Genomic DNA, 27,966 nt, shown 5'->3' with positions numbered 1-27,966 from the left:
AGATCAAAGTCCAAAAATCATTACTATATACTCTTGTCATGCTAAACTCAATTAAAACACTCTATTGTTCAAAGAGGCTGAGAGAAGACAAACTTGGCTATTGTTCACTTTTTGTTTCCTATGAATGCAGTTTACAACTGTTAAGAAACGGTCTGGGTGGCTGTGCACTTGATGGTGAACAAGGTTATGATGTAGTGCTTTGTTGCAACATATATATGGGCTGTACAACCTGCTGAAGGCTGTGCCTGATGGTCATAGAAACATTTTTTCCAGCAGAATTCAAAATTAAATAATATTTCATCTTATTTCAGGGAAAGAATGTACCCAGGATGAAAGCACCGCTGCAGCTATTTTCACTGTTCAAATGGATGACTATTTAGGAGGAAAGCCTGTGCAGAGCAGAGAAATCCAAGGATATGAGTCTACTGAGTTTGTGAGCTACTTCAAAGGAGGAATTAAATACAAGGTAAAGAGCCAGTGGTCAAAATGTATTCTGAAACATTGTCCCCCACGTAAAATAAAATCTTTTTTGCGTCTGTTATGGTAAGTTTAAAAACTTTGTCTTAATGTTCAGTGGTTTTAGATTTAACTATCTATCCTAAACTACAGGAGTCCCAGTGCTTGTACATAAGGCAGCAGCTTGTTTACCAGTGTCCCTTCTGATAACTGAAAACTGGTTCTGGTGTTTTATTTTCTTTCCTATGCCCCCCAAATCAAGCTGTCCTGAGATTTCATACTTATGTGTCTAAGGGTGTTCACAGTAGGGACTCTGTGGTTTGGAGGAAGTACATGTCACAGAAACCATTTCTGTATTGTAGACTGAATAATTTTGTTCAAATGCAGAACCCAATGTGCTTGAGTGGTTAAAAACATGAGCAGACTGAAAAAGACAAACCTCACTTTAGTCTAAAAATGGTGCTTTCACAGTCCTACTGCTGTTTCTTAATTTGAGGTAGGTAAAACAAACTTCCAAATACTTTTCATGAAAAAATTATGTTTTAAAAAGCTGTAGCATCAGCTGCTTTCTGTCACTTCCAGAAGCAGACTCTTTGGAAGGAATTTTTCTGAGACATCTGTGCTTTTTAAGAAGTAATGTATCACCTGAGTATCTCCCTGTAACGGGAGCTCTGGGAGCCATTGATCAGTCAGCCTTTTTCACATTATGGAGGCTTGTAACTTGTCAGAGTCTACACAACTAATTTGAAGCTTTTATCTCTGCTTGCGTAACAGGGCTTGACAGTGACCTGCCCACTCTTTTTCTTTTGTAATTTGGCAAACAGCCAAGTTAGTTTACAGAAATAAATTAGGCTTAAACTTACACTTCATAGATTGCAAAATCAATAGTTTGGTCTTGCTTCCCCCAGCTTGATGCTCTTTTCTAGATTGCCTCCTAAACTGCAAATATTCCTTTCAGAAAATTACAGAGCTGCTGTTGAATGACTCCTCCCTGTACACATAACTAGGCACTAAAACCTCCCTAACTTCTGAATTTAAAGAAGTTGTGAAAACTTGTACAGGAGCTCCATATTCTTCTGCTTTCTATCAGTCCTTACTTGGTGATCTGCTGATTTTTGTCCTAACGATATGGTTCAGCATTACCTTATCCTCTGGATGATGCAGGAAAGTGCAGTAAATTCTGTGCTTTCCCTTTTCCCATTTGGCTTCAAGGGGTTTTCAGATAAGTGACATCTCCATTGTCAGATAGAGGCTCACAACTGAGAATTCAGCAGCAGCAGTGTTCCCCAAGTTGTCCTGGTTTGTGTTGAGCAATGTTAAACAGTACATTATTTTGGCTCACCTCTCACTGCATAAGCTGTTGTGATTTATTTTTTTAATCTTTTTTCCTCTGCTAGCTCCTCAGCTGTAGTAAGAGGGTAAATTTGCAGAAATTGAATGGAAATAAAGCTTGCTCCTTTGTTTTTGTTTCATTCAGGCAGGTGGTGTTGCATCTGGATTTAATCATGTTGTTACTAATGATCTGAGTGCTAAGAGGCTTCTACATATCAAGGGCCGGAGAGTTGTAAGAGCCACAGAAGTTCCCCTGGCTTGGACCAGCTTCAATAGAGGAGATTGTTTCATTATTGACCTCGGAACTGTAAGTTTTTCTTAGAGTTATACACACTGCAAAGTAGAGATGCAGCATCCCTTTTAGGGTCTGAATCATACACTAAAATGTACAACTGACTTTGTCATTTGCGCAAACTGACAGAAAGAATCTGCTTTAGAAAATCAGTTCTATTGTCACAACACTTTGAAGGGTCAAAACTGCCCTAACTGTTTTCTGAAGTATGCACAGATTATCCTTCTGGAAATGGTTCTCTTTCCCACTCAAGATATTGGGATCTTTTACTACTGATGTTTGAACAGTAAGCTGTTCGCAGTTAATCGTGTCCAGCCTTGACATTATCTGCCAGCTGAATGGGATCAGCGCTGAGGTTCAGAGCAGAACACAGGTTGGACCTTTCTCATAAGAGCATTTCTTTATAAAACTTTGATTGTGAAAATTCACTCTAAAGAAATACATGCAAAAGAAGTTGTCAAAAAAACTTGTCATACAATGAGTTACAAAACTACTTGAGTATTTCAAGAGATCACTTGAAGCAATCCCATACTTCAAGGCTTTCTGTCAAAAGCAAGTAGAGGGACAGACTTAGCACAGAAGCATTTGGACAGATAAGATAATTTTGCTTGCATCAGATGGCTTAAAGTATAGTATTGTCACCTTAGTATCAAAAAGTCTTAAAATGAATTCTAAAAGTGGCAGCTGGGATGTAGTCCACACTAGTTAGATGCTAGTTAGCAGTTTGAAATTATTCTACTGCCTGATATGCTTGCACATAAAATAAAGAACATATGAAAGAAAACAGTTTATCAGCAAGGCAGCAACTGTAGTTGATCTTAACTGTGTTCTTCATAAGGAAGTGGTCAGCTTCTTCACCAAGATTTCAGAGAAGAGTTCCCTGTTCTTTTTAAAAGAGGAGCTACTCTGAACTCATATTATAGGTTTGGCTGTTTCTTCTGAAAAGCATCCCCTGGTGTGGTAATATCAAGTGTCTGTATTAATTATGCCTGTTAGCATTTTATCATGCTTAGCAGCCTTCAGACAGAACATCAACCAGTGTTTTCTGAACTTAATCCCACTCCTCTTATGGTGTGGTGGTCTAATCATCTGAAACCGCCAAGTGATCAGTATCTAAACATCTCTGTCACTTTGTATTTAGGATGCACAGAAGACTCAAATAATCACTCAAATAACCTATTCTCTTTGAGTTAACCCATGGGAGGTGGGAAAGCTGGAACTAAACACTGATAGAGAGCACTGCTTTTGCTGACAGGTTGTCACACAGCTTGAGTTTTCTGGTTTGGAATTAATTTCCCATGGACACCCTGTAGAACTGGATGTACTCCATTAATTTGACTTGTACTGACCCTTACTGTGCTGCAGTTACCCAGTTTACCGAAAATTCTTACTTGGGTCACACTGCAGACATGACAATGATGAAACACATTTTGGTGGATAGTGGTGTTATGTGTATAGCCTGGGCTTCATCCCTTTTGATGACGTTTGTTGAGAGGAGAGCACTGTCAGTAAGCAATTGAAATGTAATATTACTTTAGAGTCTTGGTTTCTAACACTGGCCACACATTGTGAGCCTTTTTTTGGTATGAAATCACTGTGGTTTCTGATTTCCTGTTTGACAAGATGGAGGTCAAGCAGCAATGCAACCTTGTGCCTTTGTAGGAAGATGTGCGTAACATTTAGATCTCTTCTTTACCATGCTATAAGAAATGTCAGTTGAATCACATGACCAATAAGAGTTCTTGGTCTTCTCATATCAGTGGTATACAAGAGATAGGTTTTCTTGGATATATTAACAATTAAGGAAAAACGTGTTTCAGCATCCAGACATTTGCAGTTATTTCATCATAGATTATGTAAACCACACCTTTCTTGTGGGAAATCAAAATGCAATGTGTGACATCCTTCAAGATGTAGTCTAGTGAAGTGCCTATAGAGAAAAAAGTGTGGTAGAAAACAGTCATGGTGGAAATCTTGAGCAGGTTTTATAAGAACTATATTTCAAGCTGAAATAAGATTGACAGATTGACATTATCCATGACTAGAGGTCCACTGTAAATATGCGAGCCTTTACGGAAGCTCCTAATTGAATGTAGGGGTACTTAAAAAAAAAAAAATTCTCATGAAACAAAATGAATCATAAATAGGGTTGGCTTGATTCTTGGGATTCATTGCAGGGCACTGCTAAATCATTGTCTGAAAATAATGGGCAGTAATTGAATAAAATCATAAACTTATGCTCTGTGCTTTTTAAATTTTTGTAGCATGTCAAAGAAGATGAATTTCCAAGGCTTACTTTCCTCAGTCTCTTAGCTAACTAGAAGGATGGTCTCCATGTCACTGCAAAACTGCTTGTGCCAGTCCATTTCCTGTTACATTTCATCAAGCCATTTATCTAATATGATGAACAATCATTGCAGTTTTCCCACTGAGCTCAATTACAGCAGTATTTTAAACCTGTGGTTTGAACAGATAAGGAAAATTCAGAACAGCAATAATTATGAGGAATAAAATCATTGAAGTCACTAAGGTTTCCCTCCTGGTGATAATGCCGTAAGTTGAAAGTGTTGCTGTGCATTTCCAGCTAGGTTCACACATTTACAGTTCAGGTTCTGATAGTTACCTTATACCTCGATATGTTACTAAACCACATTTACAGCACTTCAAATATCCTGCTGGAGTCTTACTTTGCCTCCTTTGACCTCTCTAGACTGGAAGAGCAAATAGCTGCAGATGGTAGAGAAAACTCTGTCTTTGATATGAAGGCAGTCATTAGCTGTGGGTAATGGGCAAAGACGTTTTATTCAAACAATTTTCTGTAAGACTGTAACATGAGTGCTGTGACCAACAGACTGATGTTCCAATGCAGAGAGTGGTCCAGGAGGACTCCTGGGGTGCCAGACCCAGTTTTATGATTTTTTTTTTTTTTTTAAACAAGAGATTTCCATGACACCTCCTTTATGATCCTGGGGATCTCCCTGTGAGGAAGCCTTTAGGACAGGGAAGGCAAGACAAGTGCAAGACATTTGCTGAAAAGGCTTTGTGCAGGCCTAGAGTAAAGCACACCTTACCTTTTCAGGTACTATCCTGACATAGCTGTGCTCAAGCCCTCCCAGAAGCCATGGTGATCTACCACACTTCCCATCCCATCCTTTTGGCTGGAGGGTGCTGAACTCTTCTTGATATCTCACCAGGACAGGTCTGGCAGTTCTTGGTGGCCATAAACTGTCTGGCCTTGCTCTGTGCTGTCCCCTTTAATCTCCAGATGCAGGTCTCCCTGCATTACCCCATCCTTGAGCCAACTCCCCTTAGCCACTTCCCTCTTTCTTCCTCCATCACCAAGACAAATTCTCAAAACAGTAAGGAGCATGAGAGGGCATGGAAAATGACTATGGAAGGAAAAACATTAATCATTGTGCCATTCACTGAATAGCATACAGTGTTTCCCAGGCTATTTTAGTATTATCTGGATGCATATGTTAATGCAGCTTATATATGGGTACTTCTGGTAAGATGTGCTAAGGACTTTAATATCTTTCTGTCAGTTTTCTTAGTGATTGGTTTAAAGTGGGAAAGAAACATCAGTGTTGTGAAATTCAGCCTACATACATTGGTGTACACTGATGTGCAAAATGTGAAGGTTGAGATATGTTGATAATTTGGGTAGTTATCAAAGCGTGGAGCAGAAGTAATGGGAATAGCAATACAGTAAAACAACATGAAATGATCAGCTGATTTTATTGAAAGCTTCTCAACTCAGCCTTCATGCAGCAGAGCTTCCCAAACTGTCTAAAGTTGTATCCTGACTGACTAACAAAAATATTCTGTATGCATTTTAGATAGAGCTTAGTATCAATAAAATGTAAGAGCTGGTTCTCTCTGGCTGACTTGCCTCTGGATGGGAGGCAGCAGCAGCACTATGAGCCAAGTGATGGTAGGGCACAGGGAGAGGGCTGCATACTCCTCAGCCTCCTGGAAGAAATTAGGAGACAGTTAATAAAATAAGGATGTGGGATGTGTGATATGTACCAAGCAATTCTGAGCTTGGGCCTGACTGAGGCTGGAAAGTTTTGTCAGTACAATCGAAGTTCTGCTGAGGACATGTTACCATTCTTCCCAAAGAAGAATGCAGATGGTGAGGCAATAACTGTATCAAGTTAAATGAAGACTTAAGGTAAAATGCACTTAGTTGTCCAGCCTTCCCATTCCTATAGTGATGCTTATAAACTGATTTATAAACAGCCAAGAGGTTGCTGGTTTGAAATTCAAGAGCCTGTGGTGTGCTTATTATGAAAACAACTTGTGCCATCCAGCAATCAATGTATGAACTTCTTAAGGACTCCACGAATCACAAGTGCGATGTAAGAACCCAAAAGTATGAGACTGAATAAAGCTGTTGTGATTATGTATTTGTCAGTATGCTACTACTTGAACTCCTGACATAATAGATATGTCAAAAGGAAAAAGATTGCTGTCTTGCACAAAGATGCTAGGAAAAAATATATCATGCAAAAAGGCTGGCTTTGTAATGACAGTATCTTATCATAAAAACAGTTAACTTTCTATAGAATAAATTATGTTTTCAAAAATTAAGTAACTTATGCTTTTTAACAGTAAAGGACCAAGAGGACAGATACTTGCTTTGTGATTATGACTATGGGGTATGATTCAGCATCACATTGTAACCTTGAGCACAGTTGTAGTTTTACTTGCTTCTATAATCTCCCTGCCCCTCGCCTGCACTATCTCTTCTAAGTGGCTTTGCTTCACTTCCTTTAGAGAAACCAAGATCAGCACATTAATTGCTGTAATAAAGGTACTGTTTGGGTATAAACAGGACTGGAAAAGCAGATTCCTGCATGTTGGGAGTTCATCGCTCTAAGTTTCTCCTGGCACTAACAACCAACTAGTCATGTCCTTTTTCCATGTTTTTCGTTCACATGTTTCTCCTACAACTAACCTCTTCCCCATTTTGCCCCAACTAAGGGTTGAATTATTGCTCATGCTGTAGCAGGGAGTTGACAAACAAGTACCAGAGCTTGAACTAAACTGCTTTAGTTCTTTATTAACTTTATGGACTTGTTAACAACTTAAAAATGTGGTTATATCTATGCACAGCGTATCTTAGTAAGAAAGCATCTCATTTTTCTGTGAATCTATGAACCAATTGTATTTACAGGTGCAGTAGTATGAGCTCCAGTATTCTGGAAACTGTTATAGTCCCAAAGTCATCAAATGGAGAAAAATAAATATTAAGCCTTTCTTTCACCCATTTCAGAGTATGTAGCTTTCCTTGATACCCTATGGACTGGAAAGCTTCCCCTCACCCCACTCGTCTGCAGAAAAGTGGCTGAAACAGAGATCATTCTTAAAGCTTCAGAAGGACAGGACATACACGTATTCTCAAGGATTCAGTTAGGTTACTTTTCTCCCTGATGCTATAGGACATCCAGATGTTTTGTTGCTTGAGTTGCTGTTACTTAGAATGAATATCTTGATACAACAGACTTTAATCCATGGTGGTATAGGAACAGCTGTTCCCACAATATAATGGCAAAACATGTGTGAGAAGGGAAAATTAATGTAGTAAGTGTATGATTCTGGTACATATGACTTATTTTTACTCTGTCAGTTTGTTCCAGTTGAATAAAATAGGAGACTCCAAGACTGATTACAATGACACCATTGTAGTCACACCAGGGCCAGGCTTGTGGTGGCCTCAGCAGAATTGTGCCTGAGTGAATTCAGAGTTTGTTTTGGATTATCAAAACTCCACAGCTTTCAATGGTTTGTTGTATTACAGTTTTAATAAATGTAAAAGGCAGATTTGAATACGTGAAATTATTTTATTTTCCGTGTCTATAGCAAGAATTCAACTGTCAAGACAATAAAAGCATTGAATAATTAAAGGAGAAAAATGTTTCCAGAAGCCTATATTAACTTGGTTCAAGCCAAACATTCTTCTCACTATGTGTGTCAGTTCCTAAAAAACTGAATGTCAGTGGACTATCAAAGTGCTGTATTGTAGTCACTTTTATTCAGTTTTACTGTTTGCTTATTTTGGACTTTTTTTTTTTTCCTTAAAAGAAGAGTGCTAAATCAAGAAAATAAGCTCCACACTGTTGTTTTAGGGATTTCCATTTAGTTTCCAAAAGCTTAGTGTTTGAATTATAGACATCAGGGTAACATGCAGTTGTTTTACAAATATCTCTATGGAGAGCTGAAGGCACTCAAAAGACTTCTGTTGTTTGCAGTTAATGTAAAAGATTTTTTACAATGTCTATTTGTATTTTCTATTGGCATTTTCCTTTAAATCTATTAACATTAAGAGATGAGACTTTAAGAAATAACAGTTTTGGCTAAAATTAACTCTTGCCTTATCAGAACATGTGTTTATTAATGACCATGAAGAGAGTGGAGTCTCAGATGAGTGCATGCCAATTACTTTGAAAAAAAAAAAAAAAAAAACAACAAACACAGGACCATGATAGGATACGTATAAAAGCTTTGCCAATATTTAGCATATGTTCAATCTGCCTCTAGCTTTGCAAGTTTTGTTTTTTCCCTCTTTCTTTTGAGAAGTGGTATCATCGGTTCACTTACACATGCATATTAGGAGCACAAGCTCCTTTGGGTGTTCCTGCACCTCAGCTCCTCCTGACACACCTTTCTTTACAAGCCTTTTTGGCTTTTCTTCTACCTGCTCACTGTGAAACCACTGCAGTGGCTTTCTGTGATGTGGGTTTGGTTTTTTTGCCCAGGCTCTAATCAGCTGCTTCTGTTTGTTAGACAGAATCTAAGCCCAAGAGAAGAAAGGAATTAAGGCAGTAATAACTTTACAAACCTTTTCTTACTTTTAGCTCTTTTGTGCGAGTTGTGAGAGTAAAAAGAATGTGTTATGGTGTTTCCCATGAGTGAGAAGGTTTAGCTGAAGGTCTCTTTCCTCTAAGTCCCTGTATTTCACAGCCATGCCTCAGCAGCTAGCGTTGTGGTTTAGAGGGGCAGAGGACAACATCCAGACTGACATACATTAAGTCAGCATAAGCTGTAACATGTTGACGTGACACCATCCACACTATAGATTTAGTGGACTCTTAACTAAGAGTGGTAATTTTTTTAATTGAAGTGCAATTACATTCTGGGAGCACGTTCTGGTGTAGGTACGGGCGAAGGTGAACAGGTCTGGGGTGCATCAGGGCCTGCCAACAAAGAATGTAGGCACACCAGCTTGTGATACTTGGCTTAAAGTCTTTCCTTAACAAAAGCTTAAATTTTTAGTTTTATATCTAAAGATTACTGAGACTTAATCTCTCAAACAAACACTTCTTTATTTTCTACCAAAACTGAAGTTTTGCAACAAATTTGCTTCAGATAGTTTTGAAACCTCTTTATTTTGTTTAGCTTTATAATGTCTCTTCATATAAGAGAATGCAAATCAGCAGTTACAGTATGGGCTTGGAAATTAGTAGGTACTTCAACAAAGATATAGGATTAAAACACTTATATGTTAAGGACATGTTTAACTAGAACAAAATTGTGAGTTCTTCACTGATGTAAGTTTCTTGGTTTTGCTTTTTTTAGTCCTGGCTGAAATTGATAGGAAAACCACCAGGACACTGAGTATATTTTCATTTGCCTCCAAACTGAGCAGGCTGCCAGTTGAATACAGAGGTGGCTGTGTGCTAGAAAGGAAAATCTGTTTTTATGTCACATCTGAAATAAGCACTTTTTTTGTTGTTGATTTTTTTCCTTCTCTTGCTCTATGTGCCATTTGGGGCTGGAGCAGGGATGCAGGAGGTTTGTGTTCATAATCCCTCTCTATACAGGGAAAAGTGGCAAGGTACTAGAATTACACAAGCCATGCATAATCATCTTGCCACAGACTATAGTGTTGGGTCATTTTTAATGTGCTGTAGAAATCTCATGTGACTTGCTCAAGGTCACTCTGCAAGCTAAAAGTTATCAGGAATAAAAGCAGTGAATCCTGCTGCTCTGTAACTAGAAGACCAAACTGCATCCCCCAGAATGTGCAGATGAGAGAAGACCTTGCTATGACCGCAGTGTGTGTGGCACAGACCCAGTTTGCTTTCCCCACCTCCCTCAGTAACTCCAGGGTGGTCACTGTGATTATCCATGATAACATTTTCTCACTCTCAGCTGCTAATTGTTCCAGTGTAATTCAACAAGTATACTGATATCAACAACAATTAATATCAGGTAGTAGAATAGCTCTCTTCCCTAGTCTCTCACACTCTGTTAAAGAAATTAAAAAATAAACAAATACTCCTAGTACGAACTTCTGAAAATAAATTGGGCTTGGCACAGGAATTACTGGTGAATGAAGTTCCTTTTTTTTTTTTTTTTTTTTTTTTTGAGGGGAGTGAACACTGAAGTCTATTTTCATTTTAATGGAAACATTTTTCTCAGTCTGCCAATTCAAAATAAGGTTAGCAAAACAAGCCTAAAAATAGTGAAGGTGTAGTACAGCTAAGAAATTGTGAAAGCACTGAGTGAGCAAAAGCTAAATACCACATTATGCCCTGAACTGAGCACTTTATAAATGCCTAAAAATAAATAGATGAAAAATACAAGTCAAAAGCTCAGTGGTCTGTTGGACACAGTTAGATAACTAGCTGACTCTATTTCAGGTAAATACAGACATAAATTATTAGCCTTGTCCAGAAGTGGCTTTAATTTCTAAAATATCTTTTTCTGGTTTTTAAGTGTTAAAAACCTCATCTGTCTGGAGATTGAAATGGTTAAGTGTTATCAGTAAGACAAACTTGTAAATATCCAGCTGAACTTCTACCATGAGGCCTCAAAATTGAGATACATTTTAAAATCATTCAGAAGGTGATTTTACTTCAGATGAGAAAATTAACTAAATCTGAGCTACTGAAGAGTTGTGGCACTGAATGCTTAAGGTATTTCTTTATTGCTCATAGTAAATACAGTTAAATATACACTTTGGGACATTTTCATGACTTGTGGCTGCTTGCTTCCTTCTATTAAATTACACAGTACATGAAGTTTAGCTTTCAGGGTTTTAATAAAGAAAACTGTATTTATTCTCTAGTGCTGAAAATAATCTTGTTTCTCTAGCTTTTAAATTTACCATTTTTTCAAATAACCCAGGAAGATGTAACTTATAGGATTGGTATGGCTCATCCATGTGAAGTCTAGATCAAGGATGTTGTCCACCACTGCTTGTTGATTCAGGTTTTTCATTTGGCAGTGGAAAACCTTATTACACAAGGTTTCTCAAGGTTAAAGCTAACAAAATTGCACATATATTTATTTTAGTTTAGAAAGAAGTATTTAAGCCACATTATTTTGTGGGAATGTTTCTGTAATTTAGGAAGGTGGACTCCATAAGGAAAATAATGAAGTTGGCAAATCAAAAAATCTGAATTCCATTACTGTAGATTTTTAAAGGTCTTTCTCCTTCCTCAGGCTGATTTGAAGCCCAGAACCAGTGGACAGTAGGAGAGCTCAGTTTAGTCACTTGCTGACTGAAGGCAAAGTGGGAGAATACATTGAATGCAGAGTAGCCAGGGCATGCTGTGCAGTGGGACCTTCAGGAGATGCTAAGAAAATGTGACTTTATTATCTAAGAAGTAAAGGTCTTTGCAGTGACGATTTAAGTCTCACAGTATCCTTTGTGGTTAGTACAGTAAATACTGTTCATTTTGTAGATGAGAATACTTGTCTGAGGTTGTATGGCAAGTTACCAAAAAAACAAAACAAAACACCACAAACAAGAAAAGGATGACATGGACAACTGAAACTGAACTTTTAACCTTTCTGAATGAGTAATCTCTATGAATTGTGGCATACACACTGAGATAAGGCATTAGCTGCCTAACCTCTTCAGCTAATTCTTTCTATATATTGTCTTCACCTTCCTTATTGCTTCTGTAGACTGTGGGAAATAAAGACTTCCTATCTATTACTGCTGTATCTCTAGTGACTCGTTTTCTCACATAATTTCAAATAAGCTCAATTAGCAGGGGTAGGCCAAGATGAGAATGAGTAAGTTTGAGTGTTGAAATTCTCAGAAACTAAAGGAGTCTGTGTTTGGGAAGTCTCCCAAAAATTTCAGGAGACAGCTGAAGCCGTGAATGCATGGCTGTAATAACTATATTAAAAAATCAGCTCAAATTGCAGTGTTTGACTTTCTGCACACTCAAAGCAGTCTTTCATTAATTCTTCAGAAAATTCTCTTTCCTCAAGTATGAACACTTTTTTTTTTTTTCCTTGTGGAAATACTAAAATCAGATTTAAGACTAGGTTCAGACCCGAAGCCAAGTATGTCTCCAGATTCCAGATACTTAGTAAACTGATAGTATTTTAACCAGAACTTGAAGCAATTTTTTTTTTCTTGTCTTAAGCCTGCAGTCACGTTGATGAAGGCAAGCTAAAAACCTCACAGCTTTCATTGCCTAACATCTGCAAGTTGAAAGGGATCCAGTTCTGGGAATTTGTGTAATCCTGACATAAGCTTAAAACTTTGTTTTTGAAGGATGCCTCCAAAGGGAAAGGAACTTGGCTGTGAGAGCATTGAGTTTCCAAGCTGGTGAAAAGTAATATCAGAAGTTACTGACGCTGTTTCACAGGCAGACGGCGTCAATGTTAGCTGTCTTCAAAATTTTGCATCTGCTAGTGCTGGAAAGCTGTACTTCATCTCTCACTTGTCTCAAGCCACCATTTCAAGTATTAAATAACAATACTGCTCAGCAGAAATAGCTTTAAAAGCTTTTTTTTGAACGAGACAGGTTTTAATCTGAAATCTAAGTTTTATGTTTTTATATACATAGTGAAACTAAGACCCCAGGATTTTACTCAGTGAGGGCTCTGATTAAATCCTTGTTATTTGCATTGTGGATCAACACAAAACAGTTCAGACTTTTTTTTTTTAAAGTTGAAAATGACAGTTTACTTTTATTTCTGTACTATTTGATGGAATCCTGTGAAGAAGAATCAAATTAATTTGTATCAGAAGAAGGGAAGGGGGACAGGGGGAAAGCAACCAGCCAAACCAATCAGTTTCCTTTTCCAGCTCAGGCTCTAGCAGCTCTATACCTTATCTCCTGTCTCTTCTCAGTAATTTTCATCAATAATCCACCACTTCCGAGGGGAGATTATTCCAATGGCTGATTATTCTCACTGTGAAAAATTTTCCTCTTTTGTCCAACTGTAATCTACCTGGCAGTAACCTGTACCCATTACCCATCATCTTTTCCAGTGTTGACTCCTTGTAAGAAGGGAGTCTCTATCCTCTTTGTAGCCACCCTTTAAATACTGGAACATGGTGATCATGTCTCCTGTAAGTCTTCTTTTCTCAAGGCTGAACAAACACAGATTTCTCAGCCTTTCCTCATGTGGCAACTTCCCAGTCCTTAGATCATCTTTGTGGCCTTTCTCCGGGCCCTCTCCAGTCTGTCCATGTCTTTCTTGTATAGGGGGGACTAAGCCACTTTTAAGATTTGGCTGGAGAGGTTGCTGGGCCATCTTGTCTAGACTGTGCTTTTGCCAAGAAAGGTTGGACCAGATGATCCTTGAGGTCCCTTCCAACCTGGTATTCTATGATTCCTTAAGACTGAAATCTGAATTTGGGATGCAAAAACTGGGGATCCTTGGTCTGTGGTGTGACTGGATTAGCTGACCTGTCTCAGGTTGGTTATGGTGGCCCTTCTTCCTGAGAGGTTCCTTGGGAACATCCTCCATTCAGGTTGAATTGCTCTTTCCCTGTTGTACATGGGACACACCCATTTACTACATATTCAGCCAGATGAAAGAAAGGCCTTGGAGGTCCATAAGATGCTGTCTAGGAGTGGGCTACTGCCACCAGAGCACCTGCCCATCAACATGAAGAGCTACTGCTGTGGTGTCTGAGGAGCAACTTGTAAAGGTGGCAACCACAATGGGGTGGAGTGCCCCTATGGGGCTTAGACTTAGTGGCTGTGCTCCCTGAATGGAGGCATCTACCACAGATGTGTCTCTTGTCTTTATTTTAGTTCCTGAAGCAGGAAGGTGGACAAGGTATATGTCGATCTTCTGCTGGGGAGGAACTTGGTGGTTTAACTGACCAGAAAAACTGCGTAGTCCTCATCTGTAGATCTTTAAAAGGATTTTCTAATGATGTTTGTGATAAGTACAGTTGGAAGGGCTTGCATTAATCTGAGATTAATAAACTTTTATGAGCATTGGAACAGCTGTACAGTGAGGAAAAATCTTCCAGTGAAGAAGACCTTTTATTGAAAACACCTATGTCATCTGTTTGCACTTGAGCTGGTTTTGTGGTTTGATGCAGCTGAGTGTGTGAAAAGTATCTTTATACAGAAAAGATCACAAAAATAAAAACTGGATTGGAAATCTAACTTTATCATTGAGTAGCAGATACAGTCAGGGTTTCCCTTGAGATTTTGAAATTAGTTTGTTTCTTGCCACAGATGAGAATCAGCACTGTTGAAGTAGCATAGAAGAGGAACAGACAGATGTAAAATAGAAACAACTTGCAGTAGCAAGTTCAGGACTTTCAGGTTCTTTAGATAGGTAAAAATATATCAGCCTTTGGGATAAAACTCAGTTAAACCAAAACCCTGACTATTCTGGGATCAAGCAACCTCCTAATATGTGGATGCTAAATTACATTACATAAATATCTTGCATATTATAAATATCTAGGTGACATAGTAAGTATCTTCTGGAAAGTATTTCTGGAAGATGTAGCTTTATGGATGTTCTGGACATTTAGATTCAGTAAGATAATTACTAATAAAATATTATTTTCATAATTTTGCTCAGTGTTGAATCTATTGCTAATGTTGTGTGCTTTTAATTATTTTAGGAAATCTATCAGTGGTGTGGCTCATCATGCAATAAGTATGAGCGGCTGAAGGCTACTCAAGTTGCTGTTGGCATTCGGGACAATGAACGAAATGGAAGATCTAAATTAATTACTGTGGAAGAAGGCAGTGAACCAGACCAGCTCATAGAGGTATTGTAATATGTGTAGCAGTTACTGACATACCTGTGAATAAAATGTTTTTACATCTCAAGAATAAAATAGCATTGGGCTCAAACCTTATGTTCTTGAAGAAATCCAGGAAGTCAGAATTAGGTTATGGTAAGCCAGTTTATACTTATTTTCCCTCCTTATCCAAACAGTGATAACTTTATTGGGCAGTAGAGTCTGAGATAATTAATCATCTGAGGATACTTCTTCAAGAACTAAATGTTTGATTTTTTTGAATTACCCATAGGGTGACTGAATTAATGGTACAGTTCATACGTGCACCACACTATCGGCTCTTTGTAAGGGAAGAGTAGGATTGAGGTGGGATAGCGCCGAACAAGAGGAATAACATAAGATCACTGTGTCTGGGTTGTCAACAAATGTAGCAAATTGCATGGAGGTCCAGGGGGACCAGCACGCTGCTTTGCATAACCACTTCTATTGCAAACTCTTATGCAACTAGACTCTAGTAACCCTACTAACCCCCTTCCTCAAATGTTCAGAATGTTCAACTGTTTACTTACAAAACAGAATTTAGATTTTATAAGTGCATTGATAAAAGCAGATTGAAAAAAAAAATCCCCAGTTTCTGGCATTTTCAGATCTTGAAAAAGTTAACAAGCACTGATATGTTGTTGCAGGCCACACACTAATAAAAGCATTGTCACTTGGCATTTGTGTGCTAAATTAAGCTTTTCCATTCATTCTCTAAAAAGAAGGAAGAAGGAAGCAGGGTCATAAGGCAGTCCTTCAATCAAATGGAAAACGCACTGTTAGAATATTATCTTGTATTTAGATTAACTTCAGGAAGTAACGCTCATGGTGCATGCAGGTATGCCATTATTTTTGATGGTACTTACATTCAATTTTGTGACATGGACATGAGCCAACAACGTGCACTTGCAGCCCAGAAAGCAAGTCGTATCTTGGGCTGCATCAAAAGGAGCATGGCCAGCAGGTTGAGGGGGGTGATTCTGCCCCTCTGCTCTGGTGAGACCCCACCTGGAGTCCTGTGTCCAGCTCTGGAGCCCTCAGTACAGGAAAGACATGGACCTGTTGGAGAGGGGCCAGAGAAGGCCACCAAGATGATCAGAGGTCTGGAACACTTCTCCTGTGAGGAAAGACTGAGACAACTGAGGTTGTTCAGCCTGGAGAAGAGAAGGCTCCAGGGATACTTAAAAGTACTTAAAAGGAGCCTACAAGAAAGATGGGGACAGACTTTAGGATGACTTGTTATGACAGTACAAGGGGTAATGGTTTTAAACTAAAAGGGGGGAACCTTAGGCTAGACATGAACATGAGAAAGAATTTTTTTACAATGAGGGTGCTAAAATACTGGCACAGGTTGCCCAGAGGGGTGGTAGATGCCCCAGCCCTGGAGACATTCAAGGCCAGGCTAGACGGGGCTCTGAGCAACCTGATGTGGTTGAAGATGTCCCTGCTCATTGCAGGGGGGTTGGACTAGATGACCTTGGAAAGTCCCTTTCAACCCAAACTATCCTATGATTCTATTCTATAACTAGTTATTGTCTAAGCAGCAAAACATACTGGGTGCTGAGCCATCAGCCCTTGGCCATGCCAGCTGTGGTGACCTCTTTGGATGACATTTTGCCTGTGATGTGAGCACAGATGTGGCTGTGCTCGGAAATAGGGGAGATGACACCCAGTGTACTGGAGATTTTTGAAGGTAAACAAAAAACACAGTCCTCTATCTGACTTTTTACTTCCTTTTACAGACTTCTGATGCCAGCTCTGTGTGGCGCATATTTTACAACTATAACTGCTATGAAAAGAGCATTGGTTGACAATTAGAGCTCAACCTCTCGCTCCTTATTAGAATCACAGTGCTGGGTTGCTGCCCACTGCGGGTCACAGATGGGTGCCACTGTGGGAATCCGCCAGCACGGTTCCCTGGCAGCAGCCACCTTCTGCCAAGCCCAACCTGGGTCTGCCGCTCGTGGCTCTGCATAGGGCTGTCGATGGGCTCATGTGTGGGCTGGGAGCGCTGATCAGGACAGCTGTACTTTGCACCTCTTATCTGATTATGGTGCAGAGGCGGAGTCGGATTTCGGTGCTGCTGCAGCAAGGATGTGTGCCTGCCACAGGGATGGGTGTCAGAAGGCCAGCTGCCTCCTCCTCCTGATGGGCTGTGAGTCACAGGGATGTGCTGGGTTCACCCGGCATCTGTTTGCCAGACTTTTTCAGCTGGGTGCAACTGTTTTGTAGTAACCTCGACACATGATTGCAAGCACGAAAAAACACCTAAGGCTGCATTTTGATCCTGTAATGCATTGTTGTTGTATCAGGGAATAAATATTTTCTTCACTTGCTCAGCAGTGTATGGAAAAGTTTCTGCTTTTCCTTTTGGGTTGTGAATGTAGAGTGAAGAAAAATGGGTAGATCAATGCGTGTAAGTTCATGGCTTTTAATCACTGCCACTGTCACGAGCCTAATTTGAGTGAGTTTGTCTGCAGCCAGCATTTGCCTTCTAGCCTGCATCGTGCTGGGTAGCTTTGCTTCTGGAAGTGCTGCTCACACAACCAGGTCTGCAGCTCAGCTGTGGCTGTCCCAATCAAAGCTCTGAAATGTGCTGCTAGTAACCTAGCTGGGTAGTTAACTTCACAAACATAAGAACTATTAATCTATGTTTCTAATCAAATTGTATCCCATTCCTGTTGATCTTCATTGTGACTTTCCCTTGTTCTCACAAAATTGTCTCTAACTTGCTGTAGCACTTGCCGAGGCTGACCGCTTTGAAACCATCACTGTTCTTGTTTCTTCCCTCAGCATCAGGAAAGATGAATTTTTGCATCTCCAGCTTGCTTAGAAAAAGATTGACTCTTTTATTTTCCTAGGGAAAATAATTATGTACTTTTAATATTCATTTTGTCATCTGTTATGTCACTTAATTCAGAATGAGATTTCCTAAAATTATCTCCTCTGCTAAATGCCAGGAATGAATCCCCCTTCCATCAGCTAGAAATCTGCTCCCATCTCAGTGGCTAAACTTGCTTGGGCACAGCTGCTAGAAAAGTGTTCACCAGGTGGGGGCTGACACACCCACCACCAGTAGCAATGTAAAGAGCTCATAGTGACCTATACCTACTCCATAAACACAGAGTTGTGTCTGTGCCTTCTACTTAATTGTGAAGTACTTTGCAGGATGGTTCTTGATTTCTATGCAGTCAAAACTGGCTGATTCTTAGGACTGTTTTATTGTTTTCCCACAAAGGACTTCCTTAGAACTGCAGCTCTTGGTAGCCTGTGATTGCTGCAGCTTTTAGTGCTGAGGCTTTTGGCTTTTGTTTCATTTTTGTAAAGTTTTTTTTGATGTCATGGCTGAAACAATGAAACCTGAGAAATGTGACTACTGATGTCTAAAACCACAAGAAAACGAAAGATCATGTTAGCACACATCTTTTAAATTGTTCCTCTGCCTTTAAGCAAGAAATGCCATGACTTTTGTTTACTCAGTATTTCCAGTTGTGTGCCTGGTTATTTTAGAGTTCTAGTGGCCTTACAACAGGTGAGTGCAAACTCAGTTGTCATAAAATACTTGTGTAAATATACAGCTAGTTTAAATATTGAGCAATAGAGGGAACCTCTTCCTCCTTTCTGATAACGCAGGCTTTCTCCTCCTTCTTTCAAGCTCATAAGAAATGCTGCATTCTGAGAACTCCTGAACACTATTGTTGTCAGTGATGATTGGTTTTGCCTGTGGTGTGAATAAGTACTTCACTCAGAGGTATGGGAATGGTTTGATCATATTACAGCCAGTCACACCTTTCTACTTCTGTAACTGGAAGGAACTGGTAGCACTACACTGTTCTAACTCGGTCATGTGGATAACATCTCAAGAGCACAAAAAATAAAAGCCCACAAGTTACAGAGGCTGCAAATGTCACTGCAATGTCAAGCTCTGGTAAACCTTAAATTAGCCGGATAGATGTCTGGGTATACAGACAGAAAACTAGGACCACCCTCTCCTTCCCTGTTAAATTCAAGCCCCTAAAAATTATTTGCTACAAAGCAAGGATAACTTCTAAGGACAACACAAATCACAGTGAGGTAACTGGTGAAAACTAAGGCTTGCTGTGGCTTGTGACTAGCACAAATGGGTTTGACAGTGCAAGGGCATGCTTCTTGGAAGGAGCTTGGTGGGTTCCTGCCGTGTCCAGTCCTGTCACGTGAATGATTGCATAAGGCTCGAAGAGCAGCGTGTTCCCCCCTGTTTCGGTACCTGCTTCTTTCCCAGCAAGAGCAGGATCTGCCATCAGAGCTCTGCAAAAGCAAAAACTGCTACTGCTGCTCTCGTGGTATAACCATTTCTTTTTGTGCCCTTGCTTTTGGTTGTATTATGAGGTGCAGTTATGCTAAGGAGAGGCTGGTTTGTTTTGTACACAGAGGAGTGGAGGAACAGTAAGAGTGAGGCAGAACAGGAGGAGGAAGAGGGCTAACTTCTTTTGTGGAATACAAATTCCAGGCATTTGTTAGGGATTAAGCAATTGTTTAATCATGTAGCCTGTACACTGTTTTACTCAAATGCTATGATTTCATAAGCAATGAATTGCATATAACTATTGTTGTCCAGTGTGGCCTATTCACTAGCAAGAAACTGCCCAATATGAAAGTACCTTAATGCAGAAGTATTAGGGCAAATTGTGTATGTCCTTGGGAATAAGGAAGCATAAGTAGTATAATGAAATAAATACTAGAAATGAATTTCAGTCCCAATGCAGAGGCACTATTGAATGGTCATGGACGAAGAAAAGTGAACCCGTGGACAGAGGGTTGAGGACGGTGGGAATTGTGCCAGTCCCCAGTGCAAAGACTCAGTCACGCAGTCAGGCTCACACACAAGTGTTAACTATATATTCATGAGAATGTAAAGACTTAAGAAAGCTAATGGGCAGAAAATAACAAAACTGCCAGCTTTAGTTACTAGCTGTAGTTGCACTAGCTACTCAGATGAACAGGTAACTTTCTCAGACTGCTTTGAAACTGTGGGTCAAATTTACCCCTGAGGAAGACAAATACACTTCTTCACTGGAACGGTTTTGGATACATGCAGACATCAGCAAAAACACAGTTTGGATTTTCACATTTTGAGTAAAGAGTAAGAGTTTGTAGGGTATAAACTCAGAATAGTCCAGGGGAGAGAATACTACACATGCTTGTGCTCCTATCACAGCAACATCTGTCCAATCTGAGGAGTGGAAGTTTACAAGCATTATACTGTTTAATTAAAATTTATGATGGGCTATGAATGTGGATACAAAGTACAAACCCCTTGCTCTGCAGGGAGCCAGTTTCAAGCTGTCAAAACCAGGCATCCTGTTTTCTTTCTAATTACTGAGTGTATCTCCTTTATTAAGGACAGTCCTTTTTCTTGATGCAAATTTGCATTTAAAGGACTCAGTTATGCAACCTGATCTCAGGCATGGCCTGGACTTCAGTGTAGCTTACCTGCTTTGCACGAGCTGAGTGTTTGGCCTAGTGTTATTCTCAGGCCCAAGTAGAAAATCAGCAGGGGTTTTGCCCGAGAACAGCAAAGGCTGGTGAGGAGGATTCATCAGCAACATTGCAAATTGTTCTTAAAGCTTCAGCCTTGGCTGCCTGAGGCCAGGTACTTAAATGACAGGGAATTGAATAGGAGCTGCAGGTGGCAAGTACCTCCGAAAGTCAGGCTTTCAATTAAGTCTCTAAATACGGATTTCAGTGCCTGCATTGGACATTTTAGTTCAGAAAATGTTCATATGTATTGTACTGCATGGCAGGAACTAAATAGTTTATGAACAGCTCTAATAATAGATGGTTAAAAACCTAATTTCTGATGCTAGGAAAGATACTTCTACACTAGGTCTTTTAGTGAGTTTTTAAAATCATAAGGCATTTCTGAAAGTGCTCACAATTAAATTATAACATGTCTGGTTTGCATTCTTGTGGGTAAGAAACCCACTCATCTTCGTTATGTTTTCTTCTTCAGCAGCTGTAGCGCTTGCAGGGTTACCATGCTAGTCAATTATAATCTTATAATTACATGTTAGAATATTAATGGAGTTTTTAATGGCATTTTTCCTTTCTGTGCTAAACTATCAAGAAATCTATTGATGAAAGTGCACTATAATTTTCAGTTATTAAATGAGCATAATTAAGAAGACAAGGCCAAAGAAGAGAGTTGTTAGCGGTTATCTCCACGTGGAATTGTTAGCAGTTATTTCCATGTACTTTCTAGCAATGAGAGGATTTCATGGAGAACTGAAAGAGCAGAGTTTCCTTGCTGTCTAAAAAGAGATATGCTGTTCTTGGAATCCAGCATCTCCCCAGAATAAAAATACCTTGAAAGGAATGTTTCCCTTTTCCCTTTCCCCTTTCCCTTTCTCCTTTCTCCTTTCTCCTTTCCCTTTCTCCTTTCCCTTTCCCCTTTCCCCTTTCCCCTTTCCCCTTTCCCCTTTCCCGCCCTTTGCCCTTTCCTCTCGTCTTTTTCCTTTTTCTTTTTCTTTTCTCTTTTCTTTCTTTTTTTTTGGCACTGCCTCATTGCAGCCCCTGTGCAGAGCAACTCACAAGGGATCTCTGCTCAAGTTTGCCTTTGAATTTTCTTCAGTGAAAGTTCTGCAATGCAGGAAGGTCTCAGGGAGGAAAATGTTGTGGTTTTTTTCAGAGGAGGCTGAAAACAGTTTGCTGTTCTCTGTCTAGTCCATATAACACTGGAGTAAAAGTCCTCTCACATTTTGGCATGGGCGAAGAACAGCTGTACAGAAGAAACTGTTCCATGTGTTGTGGGATCAGTTCAGTATTTCCACCACCACCACCAAGTGTGTAATGCTGAACAAATATGTAAATATAATTATTGTGTTTTCTGCAAAGCAGGTTATTAGGGGCAGGACTTTTGTTTACATAACTGCCTATGACTTTGATACAACCTGGCTTTGCCTGTAAAAATTAGAGGTAGATAAAATTACATAGGATGAATTTAAATACTACAGTATCAATGCTGGAACTTCTGATTTTTAAGAGCTGTAAATCATAGCCCCTTTGTTGAACATTTTGCCTCCTTTACACCAAATTTGAACCTAAAACCAGAAATTAGTTAGTGGAGGGCACCTAAACTAGCTGGAGGAAATGATTTGCAAGGAGCTAAACAGGATATATCCCCTATGCAACCAGGTCAAAGAAACATTCCTGCTCTCTCTCTTTTTCTGTACTAATAAATACTTATTTCAAGATTCATCAGGAGACATTAGAGAAAATTTATCAAAATACTCTCTGATTTGCTTTCTTAAATGTTAGAGTCCAAATCCGTGCTCTGCCTTGGATGCAGGAGTTTGGATGTCACACCAGAGAGAATCCCCCAGCATACCTGATATATGCCTCTCCATCCAGCCACTGGGAACACTGGTTTTCCTGCAGGGTCACTGGCTGCCAATCACTTCTAGAGTGTTTGCCATATTCCTCTTTTTAACCCACTGTGGACATGATCCAGCCTGCATGATGGCACTGCAAATGCCCTACTGCAAAAGTGAAGGCATTTAAGGAACAAAAAGCCGGGAGTTTTGTGGATTTTAGCAGATAAATAGTCTTTGGGTCTGAAACTCCCTGTTGGCATCAGTTGCTGATTTATTTCCATTATTTTCCAACACTTAAGTATGCACTGTCATACAGCACATAAGTTTTTTTTTATCCGCAAGGCTTTCAAACTGAGATCTGCAAAGCTGCAAAGACTTCAGTGTGTGCCTAACTTTGTCCCAATAAAGCAGAAAAAACGGACATCTCAAGCACATGTGCAAGTCTCTGTGGGATTCAGATCTCATTTCTAATACTTCTGCTGGTATCAGAGAATGTAACAAAGGAGTAAGATTAAAAAATGAGGTAGAAGTGATTAGTATAAATACAAAAAAGATGTAAGGGTGATTATTTTTAATATGCTGCACATAGGCAGGTTGCTAAACAGCTCGATTCTCAATTTTCAGCAGCCACAATGGTTACAAATATTCTGCTACGTTTGCATAATTACTGCCATTCACTCTCCCGGTTTCTTTAGATCACTGTTCATCTTGGAGGCATCCTGAAAGCCAGACATTTGAAGTTAATATAGGCTGGGGGTTTCCTCAACTCATTTCATGCATACCTGATCTCAGTGTAAATAGGTAGCTTAGATACTGCCAGCTGTGCAGTCCCAGCAGGACAGAAGGTAGCTTGTTTTACCTCGGAGGCAAACTATTGAAAAACATCAAATTTGTACTTTCAGGACTGATCTAGATACCTTTTTTTGTGAACATGTTATCCATGGCCTGTTGCACAGAGCAGAAAATGAATGTTAGAATATAGTTATCATACCAGTAAAGGCTTTATATTCAAATTATCCCAGACAGATATGCAAAATTGCAAATATTGTATGAAGAACTGCCAAAGCCTAATGCCCTATTTTTAGGAAGTTAAGCACAGAGCTATGAATAAAATTATGATTTGCACTTGAAATGCCTGAGACAACAGAAACTGGCTAAAAACGTAGGCCATAATTTATGTGTCAAAAGTGCTGTGAGCAACTGATGCCTTTTGCTATTTTATAGCAAGCCAAATGCATACAAATCAGGTACCTTAATACCAGGAAGTCCTTGCAATAACTTACATGGTAAAACAAACAAACAAAAGTAACAATGTGCCAGAACCGTTTGTTAGCATAAAACATCCTTGTGTCCTTTTCTTAGCACATTATGGCTGTTTCCATTCTATTTTCAGCCTCTGTTCAGGGAGGTGGGAGGTCTTGTGTTCATGGTGAGCATGTAATGACATCTGTTGTTGCTGGAATTGCTAGTGAGAGGCAATTTCAGGCAGAAACCCTGCTAGCTACCCGGGAGCAGTTTACTGAAAGGAATTTTTTTCCCTGTTGGGAGTGTAATTTTTTGTCAGACTGCGAATGCTTGCTCAGATTGATGGGAAGAGTTCCAGGTTACAATAACCAGTGAAACAAGCATATTCAGCTATTCATAATCTGGCCAATGTCAAAAGTTGTTTTTGTCTGGACCAGAACATCCTCTGCAGTGCTTGTGCTCTGGCAGAAGAACCAGTAACCCAGAGTGATTAGAAAATAAATTGTACCTGGTTGCTTTAGCAGCAAAGCCCTAAAGCCACCTTTGCCTGGTGACCCTCTGGGCATATGTCTGTGTTGGTACCAGAGTCAGCCAGGTGGTTACTAAGCCGTTTAATGTTCATCCCTTCCCCTCTCTGCTTGATTCTTTCCTTTTACTGGCTACTGGTGTAGATATTTGGGGGATATTTATTTCAGAGAGAGATTCCTTGTAATATATTTCTTTGCTTTGAAGGTTAATAAAAATCTAAGCCTTTATGTACCAATGAGTTCACGCTGAGCCTTTAGTTCAGACCTGCTGTCCTGCACAGAAGATTTTTTCCCTGTCACAGACTACACGTGTCCCTTGAGCTGGCAGGAGCAGGATATGCTTGCTTATGTCACAGCCTGCAAGAAAGGACGAGATACTGATCCTGACTGTTTTCCAGAAGTATTAAGTAATAAAACGTCAGGGCCACAAGACAGCTTTAAGCTATGTGAATATCTTACTTTTCTTTCTAATGCTCTTAGCATATAAAGAGGGGCATTAGAGTGCTTTTGAGAACTGACACTTGGGATCACAACCACAACAAATAGTTCAGTTTCAGACTCAGCAACCTAACCCAAACTGTGTATAGAAAGAAGAAACACAAACACAGTGCTAGTGTACACAAGTTAAACTGTACAAAACTGGTTTTCTCTCTTAATTAACCTTCACCTGACCTGTTCTTCAAGTATTGTTTTCCTAGTTGGATTTTCAGCCTCACTGAACTCTTTAAACTTCTTGCTCTCATTAAATTAATAACTATTTTATGATGCAGAGCTGGCTTCTCCAGTTATGAAGGCAATGTTTGCTAAATTTCTTCTTTTGATGAGTTTATTTTAAATTATTTACCTTGTCACATTCCTACAGATTAGAAAACTTGTCTGTGATTGCTTTTATTAATTTTTAAGGGCAACAGAGTGGAATTTCACTTGTCAGTAAAAGCTTTGGGTCTATATTCTGCACTTCTCTGAGGGGGTGCAGATATTTACAGAGAAGAGCTTGTGCACATAAGAATATGAAAAGTGATTATGGTTTTGCAGGCAGCATAAGCTACATTGCGTTTACCACAAGATAAGAGTGAACTTAGGCAGTTGTAGAGGAACTAATGTTCTGTTGGTTTCCACTCTGATATTCTTGCGCTAGCTGAAGAGCATCAACACAAAGCTTTAACAGAACTTAACAAAACTTTTTAAATTAATGCAGATTGACTTCCTCTTATACCCCTCATAGACAAGATCTGAAGGTGTGAAATTAATTAATACTTTTGCTAAAATAAGGCTAACTCAGCAGTCTGATGCTGTCATTGAGAGGTAGGCTGGCATTAGGTATAGCCATGTAAAGCAAGGTAGGCTTTACTCTAACCAGCTTTAGGCGTATCTTTTTCTGAGATAGCGATGAAGCAGACTAAGCCTCGGATGGTTAAACAACCTCACATATACCATGAAGTTAGAATACGCACACCAACGGTCACTGCAGAAAAGTGGCACTACTCCTCTGTGCGCCTTTGCTGAGGCTAGAGCTGCTCATGCTTTTCTTCAGGGCTCTAATGAACCTGCATGCAGGAAGCAATGCTGGGGAGAGGCTAAGCCTCATCCTATGGTGGAGCAACAGAGAGCGAGGGATGTTTTGACACCTTAATCTGTCAATAGCAGAAATGGTTAAGTGATATGAAGAGTTTCTGTGCTTTGGAAATGAGCAGCTGCAAAGATGCTAAGCTCAAAGAATGCAGAAGCTGGGACATGGGTGTGCTTTCAGGACCCGTAATTATCCTTTAGATTACTTCTACAATAAAGAATAATAATAATAAAAATAATAATTTTAAATGTGTTTTCAAAACCTGTGCATGCACCTGTGTGTTTATGAGAGGTATGGTTTGAAGTTGACAACATGGTTGATGTTCAGGGAAAAGTGCGGCTAGGCTGTTTTGCGTCCCCAAGAGAGAGTTGCTGTTTTCAGGTGCGTAGGGTGGATTTGTGGGTGTGAATTCTTGGAAGCTTTGTGAGTCAGGGTCTCAAACCTCAGAGCAGCCCAGGAGAGCCAGCCTAGGGCTGTCAGTACACTGAATCTAAGATGTAAAGACCCAGTAGAGCAGCCAGACTGTCTGTATAGAGAGAATTATATGAGCAGTGTCTTGTGTCTATAGCTACCATAGGATTTGTGTGAAACTAAGAGTATATGTAGATGAGAATCAGAAGACTCAATGTCCTTTAAACTATCTGTTGGTTCAAGTCTTTTTATTGCAGAACCTTGCTGAAAAGCTTTATGAGCCTTTGATTATAGTCTCAGCTGGCATGATTTGTTTTCTTTTTGATGCATCACATGAGAATTATCTTTACAAAGATGAGGTCCCCTGGAGAGCTCCAACTGAGCCAGCCATATGCTTAGGTAATGATACAACCCAATTCCAGCATAGCATTTAGCTGTTGTTCAATACACATTTCATAAACTTCTTGATAAAATTATCAGTTGTCATAACATCCAGGTATATGTGTGGCTATGTGGGGTCAACCATAGCACCGGAGGTTGCCTTAGGACGAGGAAAGACAAATTCTCGGGAAGGCATTTATTTGGGACAGAGCTTAACACTTTTTTCAGCATAAATTGCTTTCTGTTTAAGCACAGAATTTTTTTATGCCGTGATCTGCCTCATCCTCCAGTCTATAAGACAAACTGGCTGAAATTACTGCATGTTGGGAATGACATAAGTTGTTTCTAGCAATACAAAAGTGTACTAACTATATGTATTTCATAGTGTATCACTTCATATATTGAGTGTATATATAATGCATGCTGCATCTCTTCACATTTGGTGTCTTCACATGTCTCCCATCATTTTAAACTTGTATCATCTTCTGGATGTATCATCTTCTTCACAATTTTTTGTGTTTGTTTGGGTTTTTTGTTTGGTTGGTTTTCTGTAAATACCTGGTTGAGCAGGGAACTAGTGAGTATGAACTTCTGGAAATTTTATTAACAGGACTCCTTTACCCTCTTTATTGTTACTGCAAGTCAAATGTCATAAAAGCTTCAAAAGTATTCAGTGTCTGTTCAGGTAAAGAGGCACGCCTGTTATTTGGCAATTTTCTGACCCTTGCATTATAAATACAACATTATTGGTGGTGCTGTACTGCTTGTGTGTAGGCTGCTGATTAGTGTGAAAAGCCCCACTTGACCTATACGTTAATAAATCTGCGGCCATGTAGCATGAATTCAGGAAATGGTGACTGATAGCTACTGAAGAGCTACTGGTAAATCTTTCTGAAACACTCAGGGCATTATTTTCTTTTCTTCATTGCATCACCAGTAAAATAGTTTCGCTTAAATTGCAGCAATCTCACTTAACGAGGCTTTTTTAAAAATTATTTTAGGGTCTTTACCAGGTCAGTAAACTTCACAGATGGCAGATTAATACTAAATATTTAGGCTACATTTTTTTTTCCAAATATTTTGCATCTATATGATTTGTCAGGCTTCCCTGTTATCAAATATTTACAGTGGTTTTTCATATGACTCCATGTTATATGCAAATGTGCTGTGTCAATAGGAAGGCTGGCACAGCCCTTGTTCTTGATGTAAATATTTAGTTACTCAGAGGTATCAATTACTTCTATCTCCACTCTGGGACATAATTTCATAGAAATCCATAATATTCTGTATGTAACATTTTGGGTAAGTAGGATCTCATAATGACTACCTGACTATAACATATTCTTGATGAACCTCTGTGTATTTATTGCAGTGATAGTTGTTATAAC

At 39.4% G+C, this 27,966-nt stretch overlaps 1 protein-coding gene across 1 annotated transcript in view; it reads left to right on the top strand.

Moving 5' to 3' along the window:
- SCIN (scinderin) overlaps nucleotides 1-27,966 on the top strand; it is a 49,214-nt gene that overhangs the window by 4,258 nt on the left and 16,990 nt on the right. The window contains exons 2-4 of the mRNA XM_065830827.2: nucleotides 312-466; nucleotides 1,934-2,095; nucleotides 14,931-15,080. Of these exons, the coding sequence (XP_065686899.1) occupies nucleotides 312-466; nucleotides 1,934-2,095; nucleotides 14,931-15,080 (467 nt within the window). The remainder of the gene's footprint in view (nucleotides 1-311; nucleotides 467-1,933; nucleotides 2,096-14,930; nucleotides 15,081-27,966) is intronic.

This window comes from Patagioenas fasciata, chromosome 2, assembly GCF_037038585.1.
Source record: "Patagioenas fasciata isolate bPatFas1 chromosome 2, bPatFas1.hap1, whole genome shotgun sequence".
In the NCBI taxonomy this organism is placed as follows: Eukaryota; Metazoa; Chordata; class Aves; order Columbiformes; family Columbidae; genus Patagioenas; species Patagioenas fasciata.
The sequence above is the reverse complement of the archived record's forward strand: the minus strand, read 5'-3'. Positions and strand labels throughout refer to the sequence as shown.